Below are 12,038 nucleotides of genomic sequence, written 5' to 3' on the forward strand. Positions count from 1 at the left end.
AATTAAAGTCAGAACCTTATCTCTGGAAGAACTGACATTCGATACTCCCTCTAAAAGCTAAACAGCTCCATCATGAAGCATTCATGAAGCAAGTTTCTGTATTTGTGTTACTATAGAAACAAATTGTGATTATTAGAATGACCTTTATATCACGTTATGATGCCTGATTTGCCTAGTAGTTGTGCTCTCTCCTGTAACAGAATTTTAGTCAACACCATCTGAAAAATCAGAATCGAGATTTAATAAGCACTATGTCCTTATAATACTGACACATGTCTTCTGCTTGTATTTGTCTTTTTATAGGTTTGATCAAAAACTTGTTATATTAAAGTCTGCTTTATAAGAACAATGTTAAACACTGAAGAGCTTGAACTACAGAACAAAAAACTGACGAACCTTTTCCCAACAAGACTGTTGAAATGTAAAAAGTTGCTGTAAATGTGTGCTATATGACTTTTTTATTTTTTTTTTTATTTAATTTTTTTATTTTCTTTATACATTGTCCTTTCATTGGTGCAACAACAAATGAGGTAGGAGTGATTTTGGATTGTGCCATACATGGTCAATAAATCCCCTGTGGTGACAAACGCATGCGATTTATTCTTGTATTTTCCTTATTTTTAAGCAAACTATGTGAAAGAAGGTGATTTTACTACCCAGAAATATCACACAATAGACAGTGAGACTCCAAAGCTAAGTATTAAGTCATTACCCTATAGATGACTAGGAGGCAGTGTTGAGTTTAGCCTGCGATCAGTAAATCCTGCTTCATTTGAATTCAAGCATTTTTTCTCATTTAGTTCTCATTACTGACTCCAGGCTAAATCTCTTCTTTTCAGTACTTTAGCATTAGGATTATGCAGCATGTGCACTAGCGTTGCCTGGAATAAATCAGAGAGAGGTGTTTGCTGTGTGTCTTAATGACTTGCAAGTCACATGTAACCAGAGATGGCAAAAGTACACACATTTTTCACTTAAGTACAAGTAGAGATACTCATGTTTTAAAAGTCTCTAATAAAAGTTGAAGTACTGACTACATTTAAAGTTAACGTGAGAAAGTTTGGGCTCTGACATGTACTTAAGTAAAAAGTAGCCATTTCCTCTACCTGTTTTAAATTCACGCTTGTAACTGAAACTCGCATCATATTAATGTTATATTATTACTTTATTCATACTGGGGCTGTCTAACAATTAAAATATTTAATCACATTATTGTCATGCATTAATTTGTGATTAATCGCAACTTAATCCACATTTAATTTAACTTAATCTCAACTTAAATTAATATCTTATCTAATTAACTAATTGTAACAGATGTTATAATTATATTTTCACTCAAAATCTCTCCCTTTGTTAATTATTTTATATTTATTTAATTATTATTGACACTCTAGGAATGGAATCTAGATGGAATCTAGGAAATTATTCTTCGAATATAAATGTATTTTGAGATGTCATGTTTCTATAGCTATATGTAAATTTTATTAGTGGTTGTTTAACAGATGTCCAGTTATGTTGGCAGACACTGACATGGTTGATTAGATTTGATTAGATTAAACTTTAATGTCATTGCATATGTTACGGTACAAGGCAATGTAATACAGTTAACATATTCTTTTTCCGGCTTCTTCCATTAGCGGTCACCACAGCGGATCATCCGTCTCCATACCCCCCTGTCCTCTACATCTGCCTCTTTCAAACCAACTACCTGCATGTTTCCCTCATCACATTCATAAACCTCCTCCTTTGTCCTCCTCTTTTCCTCCTTTCTGGTGGCTCCATCCTCAGTATTCTCCTACCGATATACCCTTCTCCCTCCTCTGCACATGTCCAAACCATCTCAATCTTGCCTCCCTCACCTTGTCTCCAAAACGTCCTTAATGCTAATAAACTCATTTCTAATCCTGTCCATTCTCATCACTCACAATGAAAATCTCAGCATCTTTAGCTCTGCTACCACCAGCTCCACCTCCTGTCTTTTACTCAATGCCACTGTCTCTAAACCATTCAACATCGCAGGTCTCACCACAGTCCTATAAACTTTCTCTTTCACTCTTACAGACACTCTACTATCACAAATTACTCCTGCAACTCTTCTTCCCCCATTCCACCCTGCCTGCACTCTTTTCTTCACCTCTCTAACACACTCTCCATTACTTTGCCCTGTTGACCCCCAAGTACCTGAACTCCTCCACCTTCTCCTCCTCTTCTCCCTGCAACCGCACCACTCCACTGCCCTTCCTCTCATTTTCACACATGTACTCTGTCCTACTCCTATTGACTTTCATTCCCCTTTTCTCCAGCATGTACATCCACCTCTCCAGGCTCTTCTCCACCTGCTCCCTACTCTCACCACAAAAAACTATCATCCGCAAACATCATAGTCCAGGGAGACTCCTGTCTGACCTCGTCTGTCAACCCGTTCATCACCACTGCAAACAGGAAAGGGCTCAGAGCCGATCCTTGATGCAGTCCAACCTCCACCTTGAACCAGTCTGTCGTCAGTGTTGGGGGTAACGCATTACAAGCAATAATATTACTTTTCTGGAGTAATGAGTAAAGTAGCGCGTTACTTTATACATTTACATATTAATATCTGAGTTCCTTTTTTTTTTAAAGTAATGCGAGTTTCTTTTCAGTTATATTATTTTGCATAAAAAAATAAATACTGAATTAAAATGAACGTAGTCACGTAGAATCGCGCACTCATACATGCGAGCCGCGGGAACAGAAGATGGTCAGAAGGGGAGATGGCAAGCCAGAGAATTACATTACTGTGATGGAAGTATTCTTATTATTTTTAAATAGTCAAGGAAAAGAAGAAAGGAATAATGGTTAAGTGTAGATTATGTGTTTGTGAAAAGCTCTTGTCAACTGCAAAAAATACCACTTCAAAAAAAATAAAAATGCATGCAAAGCACAGCACTACAGATGTTTGTGTGTGTGTGTGTGTGTGTGTGTGTGTGTGTGTGTGTGTGTGTGTGTGTGTGTGTGTGTGTGTGTGTGTGTGTGTGTAATGTTGAATATATGCAACATTATGCAATGTTGAATATATGGAAATGGAGACAGAAATATAGAAAACCTCTATATAAAGAACCTCTGCAGATCTATGGACTGCTCAGAATAAAAGTTTTCCGTGGGAGACACATGTACGATGCCATCGCAGCGGAGAAAGAAAGCAAATTCACAGCTCATTTGCTCTTTGTGGGAAGATAAACTGCCACGGTAACTGATAATAGCGCAAACTTTGTAAAATCGTTCAGAATGTTTCAAGCTGATGATGAAGCAGAGAATGATGTAGACAAGGACGAGGTCATATTTACGGAATTGCACAAAGTTTTACGTGATGACAGCGAAAGGAATGTTCTCCCTCCACATCACCGGTGTGCAGCCCACACCCTTATATACACCTTATATATACCAATGATAGTTACATTTCTGATGGCGAAGGCAGATTGTAAAGCAGTATACAGAAGTGCGACTGGAAAGTGTTCAGCCTTGTGGTCAAAATTTAGTCGATCATCTGATTGTTCTCTAAGAAGTTATTAAGCATTTTAAATGTTTAAGACATGTCTTTTGCCCTAATATAACTGATTTCTTAATGGCAATTATCTATATTACACCTGTTACACCTGTAAGGCGTGAAAGAGATACAAGTAACGCAAAAGTAACGCAAAAGTAATATAACGCATTACTTTCCATAAAAAGTAACTAAGTCACATAATTAGTTACTTTTTTGGGGATTAACTCAATATTGTAATGCATTACTTTTAAAAGTAACGTTGCCCAACACTGTCTGTCGTTCCTACTGCACACTTCACTGCTTTCCTCATACATGTCCTGCACCACCCTCAAATACTTCTCTGACACAACTGACTTTCTCATACAATACCACAACTCTCTCGCCACCATGTCGTACACTGTCTCTAAATCTACAAACACACAATGCAACTCCTTCTGACCTTCTCTATACTTCTCCATCAACAAGCATATAACCAGAAATGTAAATATATTTACATATGTACAGGTTGGTAAGGCTATGATATATGATAGATATGAGTAAGTGAGTGAGTGTGGTTTGAGTGTATTAGGCCCAGCAGTGTTTAGTGGAGGTTTTATATCTTTGTGCTCAGTATATGGACTGAAAGGTTGAACCATGAAGAACAGGTTCTATGCATGGTAAAGACAGAGGTGTTGCAGGAAATATATCATGCAGGAGGAAGTAAACAGAAACTTACCTTGAAACATTGAAGGTTTCATTGCAATGAGTTCATTTCTTCTGTTGAAAGGACCCATGACAATAGTCACTGTTTTGTCCCAGCCTGAAAAATTAAACAATAACAATTATTCTTCATGTAATGAGGCACATACAGGTCAAGGGTTTTATCTTAGTTTCAATCATTTTTATTTAGAATGTTGAAGACCAGTTGACTCTGGTAATGTTAATCTGGTAATCCGTGCCTTAAAATGTATTAGATTCTTGTTTTTGTGGTCTTGTACTTTTGTAGCCTAATAAACATCTCATGATTTGGCAGGTTGTGCAACCTGGGCTGCTTTTCTGCTCACCCTGGTTGTAAGAGTTTCAAACCATTTAAACCATTAATCTCTGAACTCATCCACAAATGGTTTTCACCTGCAGAACTTCTGCTTTTTTTGTGATGTGAAAACTGTTGTGCATAACAGTCTAAGAACATTAGCAGTTTATCTGGCATCAACAACCATTCCATGGTTAAAGTCATTGCCATCATTCCTCCTTATTCTGCTATTTATATAATAATATGATATAAACATTCATTTAAAATCTTGAGCTGCATCTCCACGACCTTATGTAGTGCACTGCTGCCACATGATTGGACAATTTCACGGATGTACAGGCTTTTGCCTTTACAGCCGTTTGCAATTCTGCCCCTCCTGCAGCCCCTTTCCCTGAGTGCCTCATCGTCCCAACAGCCCATATCTGCCTGATTCCTTATTCTGGACAGAAAGGGATTAGTGGTTCAATCTGACTAAGGTAAGGCATGGTGTCATTTTATTCCTGACTGTAAGATATGAGATTTTTACAATTAATTTTGACATTGTTCATAAAATAAAAGTGCTGAAGAGAACCAGCTTGCTTGGTGCCACATGTCTTTCTGGCGTTTATATGGCAATATCTTATGATATACTAAAGTAAAAATGTTAGTTTATTAAAACATTGTGTAGTGTAGTGTAAGAAGTGTCTCTGCCTGTTACACAGAAAACTACAGGAAGACTTATTATTGTAGGGATTACTGAAATACCTTATTCTAACTGTCAGTTATTTTTGTGTCAGCATGAGCCTCATTAACAGTGTATTTTATATTGTTTTTAGTGGTATAAAGTACTATATTACTGCTACTTATGCTAATACGTTTGCTTTCTCTGGCACAAGGCAGTATTTCAGCAATACAACAGAATTAGATATTACGGTCTCTTTCAAGTGAAATGGTTCAACTGGAGCTGCGCTGATTTTTCATCCCCAACTCCACAAATGTACCCCTAACCAAGATAGAACCGGAGACCTGGTTGACGCCAATGGGTTGCTTGTACATTATAAAGATAGCTGTTTTTTCCTAGCAAAATTTCTAGTGGAGCTACAAGTGACTACAGTTTTTTTGTTGTTGTTGATACCTGTGGGTTTAATTGCACGATCCGTGTGAGTTAAATTTGCAGCAATAGTACCACCTCGGCAGTAAAAGGAATTAAAAGTGAAGAATATCTGTTCTCTCTTTACAGACTAATACACTGCTTAAAGATCTGGAGATTATGGCTTCTGTAAGTTCACATGCATTATATTTCTATTTCTTTTTTCTCATCAGTTCATATTTATTATCATTATTATTGTTATTTTTATTATTATTATTATTATTATTAGTAGTAGTAGTAGTAGTAGTAGTAGTAATTGTTACTGTTTTTGCATAAAAACTGCATGATCTTGTGAAAAGAGCTGGGAGTTGGGATTTAATCGCTTTTCACAATGGTTGCATCAAACTTTGTCTCTTTGTTAAATAGACCGGAACTTTCCGCATGGTCTCAGAGGATGAGCAGGCCCTGCGCTCCAAGCTTGAGCATCTGACCATAAAGGATCATGGGCGAGTGTTTGGGCCTTGTCAAAAACTACCTGATTACACATTACAGAAGGTATTTACATATTTGTTCCTTTTATTTCATTATTTCTTTTTAAATTTCTTGCAAATGCTTTATTTCTTCGAAAATGATTGGACGTCCAATCCAAGACTTGTTAAATCATTTGTAGTGCTTGCTATTCAGAATCTCAGTCTTAGATTAACTATGATCTACTAAAATTTAGTACACAAAACAAAACAAAGGATGATTTGCAGACATAGGGAAAAACCCAGACGAGATGTTAAGAAAAGGTGTGAATATTGCGGTGAATGATCTGTTGCATTCTGTCCAAAAGTGCATGATCAGGGGATTTTTTTCAAAACAGGGTCACTATCAAGAGATGTTTGTTGTACATGTAAATTAGAATTGTATGGAGGTGAACGAGGCCTCCTGGAAATGGGTGTAATTTTACTAAGAATAGGTGGAAACTTACCAGAAAACACGTAAGCAAAAGGTGGGATATGCAAAGCCCCGTAAAATGATTGGTGTATGTAAATTGTGAAGGAGGAGATATTAGACAAAATATGTAAATTTTACTAGGTGTGAGATATAAAAAGTAAGAATTGTTTATATCAAATTCGCACTTGCATGTGAAAACTGACAGGTGCCATTGCTGTTGTGCAAAACTAAAATAGAAACAAATGGAAGTAAGAAATAGACTTCAGTTTGCAAATACAAATAATGAAACAAAACAATAGCACTGACATAAGAAAAAAAATAATAATTATTTAGCAATTTAAAATCTAAAATCATTCATAAAAATTGTACCAAACTAAAATAAATGTGCTTTATACCAGTATCACTATATGTAAATGTAATGTGCCAGTAAAAGATTTTATATTATTATTACAGCCATTTATTATTTTATATATATTATTATTATATATATTATTATTTTATGAACATGGGCACTTTGAGAATATTACGTCAGAATTTCCACACATCAAAAATAGACAAAAAATGTAAGTACAATTAAATGCTATGATGAACAGGGATGGATAATATGATTCAATAATTATTTATGGTTTAAAAAAAAACAACAACAGGAAATAAAAGTAAAAAAAAAAAGGCTTCAGTCTTTTATTAGTAATAGCGTGACCATTTTAAAATGCACTTCTGACTTTTATGCTACAGGCAAAGGATGAGCTGAATGAAACAGCAGAGAAGAGAGTGTCTGCAGTAAAGGAGCTGAGATCCCTGATGTGTGAAAAGGCCGAGAATATAGATGATTTGTCCATGGGAGTAAAGGAGAAATTTGGGGACAAACCAGATTCTCTGCTGCTGAGGTTCATCCGTGCACGCAAGTTTGACGTGGCCAGGGCTTATGAGCTCATGAAGGGTGGTTGAACAATTTCCTGGGTCTCTTATATCTGATAGATTGTCATTGTTATTTGCTTATTACATGCCACTGCTTTTGTGTAACTGACAGTTCTGTTCTCCTCCTAATTTGCCTTAATTGGGCTTTGGCAGGAGCTTTCACAGAAGCTCTTTGTGTGTAATCAGGACACATTTTTTATAGGACACAATTATTTTGGTATAGTTATCACTAGACAGATAGGACAGGCTTTGATACATCTTTTACCAGCATCTGCTGCATGTGAATATATACTTTGTGGTGAGGTCAATTATTCCAGAGGATGTGCAAGAAAAAGCAAAACAGTAAAGTTATTGTCTTTGTGTCTGTGTGTGTGGGTTTGTGTTCATGCGTGCTACCGACCATCACACTGGCACCCTTTTCCCCTTTCAGTTTATGCTGAATTATTCTTTACACCAGGTTATGTGCGTTTTCGACGTGACCACCCGGAACTGTTTGAGAATTTGAACCCTGAAGCAGTGCGTAGTACCATCGAGGCTGGATATCCACAAATACTCAGCACACGGGACAAGAATGGCTGTGTGGTGCTCCTTTTCAACATAGAGAACTGGGATTTGGAAGAGGTCACTTTTGATGAAGTATGTGTCTAAAACACTAATTACACTCAAAACATTGGTCCAGTCAAACAGACGCCTAAGACCCGCTTGTCTTTCAGAGATTAAAATAAGGAAATCAATACAGACATTCATTTTTGGCACGAGCATCAATTAATGTTCTGTAAAACATTTTATAATTGGATTGTTTTGGGTTTTTCTAAAGTGCAACAGCACTAGCAGTGGTTGAAACAGGAACTACATGGAATGCATTGTTGCATATCATTAGCAGTGTTCAAAAAGGCACAAATGAAATACATTTGCGGGTGAAATTAACAAAAAATATAGTGTATAATTTACTCTTTCATTATTGGTTTTCTCAAAAAAAAAGAAATTAAAATAGATATAAATATGAATTTGTCATGCGTTTTATTATTCTAATTATCCCACTGCTGAAATAGTTTCATTCACAATTCAAATTCTCATGTCACATGACCATGCCATTTTGAGAAGTAAAAAAATTATACGTTTGGTGCTTTGTGTTAACTCTAATCTTCAAACATAACCTTATCTATGCTTCATGAAAGACTCTGCGGGCATATTGTGCAATCCTGGAGAAACTTCTGGAAAACGAGGAGACTCAGATCAATGGATTTGTACTTATTGAAAACTTTAAGGGCTTTACTATGCAGCAAGCTGCTGGAATCAAACACACTGAGCTGAAAAAGATGGTGGACATGTTGCAGGTAATATTCACAGAATATATGTATAGTTCAGAACTGGTAATTCAGTAAAGTCTAGAATTTTTTTTTTTTTTTTTTTTTATAAATATATAGGACTCGTTTCCTGCACGCTTCAAAGCTGTGCATGTGATCCACCAGCCTTGGTATTTCACAACCACTTACAACGTGGCCAAGTCCTTCATGAAAAGCAAATTACTGGAAAGGGTAAGTGAAGTGATGTCACATGTAGTTCAAGAATGCAAGGATGAATTTTTAGTGCTTGGGACTCTAACCCTTGTGTTGAGTTGTGTCTAGGGCTTGACATTCCCCCTTTCTTCCATTTTAGATTCACCCTATCATGTGATCACTTAAAATGTATATTTTCAGTAAACCAAATCTATAATTTCCCAGTTAACCATTCAGATTAGGATCTAATAGGATCATGTTCACCTGATCAGAATCCTTAATCCTGCTAAAGTAAATGGTGAATGATTGTTTCTGCTGCCACTGTTTCATTTCATTACCGCTCTTCTTCAGCATGCATATTTCACAGTCCCTAAACCCTCTGTCTTGATGACTTACAGCTTTAACTCTAATTGGCACAAATCAATGACACTAGAGACTAATTCCAGAAATGCTGAATGTCTCCTCACAGTAAACTCAGTGTAAGTCCCTTTCGTTAGTTGCTACTTACAGAAAGTATTGGGAGTAAATTAATAGAAACCTGTGACAGCTGTCACTACTCTCACAGCTGCTGTTATGCTAAATTAATGCACACCTTCTAAACAGAATTGAGACTTTAATTGACCAGGAAATACATCCTTAGCTTTCCAATTTACTGTTACTGAACGTTCTGATCATATTTCCTATATAAGTCTTTAATGACATTGATGAAACATCAGTTTTGAATAACAGTAAAGTCTGTACCAGTTCTTTTAATTAATGAACTACTTTACAGAGATGATGACTTTAATCTCCTCTTTACACGGTGCTCAGGTTTTTATTCATGGTGACAATCTGGATGCCTACTTCAGAGACTTCAATGCTGAACTCCTTCCTCCAGACTTCAATGGTTTTGGGCCAGAATGCAATCGCACAGAGACAGCAGTCAAGCTATTTGGCTCTGAAGACACAGCCCTTTAATTTCCCTATGTCCCCTGAGAAATATGAAAAAGAGTAAATAAAAATGTTTTAATGGATGAGAAAAATTGTACACAAGTAAACTAGTACAATAGGAGCTCACTTTGTAAATACATACACACTCACACAGGAAATGTAATGGAGTTAATGCCTGGTACTGATGTCTGTAGCTTTGAATAGTAAAAGAAAGTCACATTAGTATAGAAAATATGACCATTAACACTTTTTAAGACTGTTACTGTTTTTAAGACATACTGTGTGTATACTCAGACATGCACACACTCAACAATGAAGTGGTTTCAAGCTAATGTGCTGATTTAATTCGTGTGCTGAATAAACTTATAAAATGCAGATCTCTGTATTCAATTTGAATTCATTTAGTTCTGCCAGACTGGTTACATGATGTGGATCTCAGGTTACCAGTTGTGTCAATATTCAAATATATGACTAGTAAATATTTGTGTAAATATTTTTAATTGTTTATATGATTACTGTATTTTCGGACTATAAGCCGCTACTTTTTTCCACGTTTTGAACCCCGCGTCTTAAACAACGAAGCAGGGCCGCTGGAAGTAATTTTGAACAGGGGGTGCTGTGAATTTATTTTTATTTTTTTTTTTGGACAAAAAACCTGTGAGCCTATGGGTCTATTTAGAATACATTTAAAAAAATAAATACATAGGGCTGTGATGATGGCATTTTTTTTTTTTACCACCGCGGTGGTATCGGACCAAATACCGGCGGTGTTGCGGTGGTTGGGGGGGTTGTTTTGAAATAAATAAAAGAAAAACCCAAAGAAACAACACACTAAAACCTGTAAAGCATTGAAATAAATATCAGTAAATACTGGTAACTTACATAATATAATAAAGTTGAATCCATTTATAAAAAAAACAAACAAACAAACAAACAAAAACAGTTGTATATTTCCACACAAAGACGCGTTATAGCCTACCGCTCTGCGCTTTGAGAGGGATGTGGAACACGAGCAGGAAAGAGAACACCGATCTCTTTTTCTGATATCTTCATGTTGTTGTAAAAGGTATGAAGAGCTAATTTTATCTTCCACAAGGGCAAGGCATTTAGGCTATGTTTGCGCGCTGCCAGAGAAAGCCAAACTAAAATCACCCGCGCGTGTGAAACGCGCTTTACAAATAAACTTGAAAAATCAATATAATTAAAATAATCAAAATAATTAAATTAAAATCCAAAATACACTTGATAGCCTACGTGTGTCAAAATCATTTCCTAAAATATAAATAAAAAGGAATTTATAAATTGTGCAAAATATTTTTAATAGCCTACATTTGTTTTTTTTAATCTCTCTCTCGCCAATAGGGGGTGCTGCAGCACCCCCACTTCCTGCGGCCATGCAACGAAGCGTCTTATTTATGGATTTTTCCTGGGTTTTTCCCGGATTCACAAAATTTAAGCCAAAAAACTGAGCGACATAACATAAGACCAATGAAATTTCCAAACGGAAACGAAAAAACGCACCTCACCATTCCAGCACGATGATGCCAAAAGATAAACTCCTGAGAGAAATACAGTAGTTGTGAAAGGAAGGAGGAAGACAGTGAACAATGACTTTCTTGGTCGGTTACTGTTTAGATACAAGCCGTTGTAGCGCGTTGAGTCTGGGTGAAGGGAGAGCTCGCTAACTCCAGTTGCAACACAAATCATATAAGCACAGACAGGTTTCCAAAACTCGTGCTTTTTTATTTTTCTTGACAACAGCGTTATGGGTTAGTCCAGACATGGGCAAACTACGGCCCGCGGGCCACACGGCACACGGCCCGCGGGTTTATTAATCCGGCCCGCCGAACGTGACCAAATTCTATTTAAATAGGTACGGGTAAACATTGTTCAATTACCTTTCCCCTGTAATGTCCACGTTTCCTCTAAAGATGTCGCACTTCAGCTCCATTGACGTTGTTCGCGTGCAATACTCTCTTCTTCTCTTAAGAGATCTTAATCTGATACTCTTTAAAAACTGCGACAGTTTCTGACAAACACCTCGGATCTATCCTGATAATTGCCACAACAAAACTTACCCTAGACTTTGATGAACTGGCAAAATAAGGAGTTCAACAACACTGTTCCTACTGAAACTGAACTTGAGTT

General features: G+C 36.6%; 1 protein-coding gene across 1 annotated transcript; it reads left to right on the forward strand.

Annotated features, from left to right (window-relative positions):
- The first annotated feature begins 4,924 nt into the window (after positions 1-4,924).
- rlbp1a (retinaldehyde binding protein 1a) lies at positions 4,925-10,265 on the forward strand. Its single transcript, XM_083559394.1, has 8 exons — positions 4,925-5,011; positions 5,755-5,793; positions 6,031-6,159; positions 7,279-7,483; positions 7,919-8,097; positions 8,640-8,798; positions 8,889-8,999; positions 9,771-10,265. The coding sequence occupies exons 2-8, from the start codon at positions 5,785-5,787 to the stop codon at positions 9,915-9,917; spliced, it is 939 nt and encodes a 312-aa protein (XP_083415520.1). The 5' UTR covers positions 4,925-5,011; positions 5,755-5,784; the 3' UTR covers positions 9,918-10,265.
- The last annotated feature ends 1,773 nt before the right edge of the window (positions 10,266-12,038 follow it).

The sequence above is a fragment of the Silurus aristotelis genome, assembly GCF_946808225.1.
Source record: "Silurus aristotelis genome assembly, chromosome: 13".
NCBI classification, from domain to species: domain Eukaryota; kingdom Metazoa; phylum Chordata; class Actinopteri; order Siluriformes; family Siluridae; genus Silurus; species Silurus aristotelis.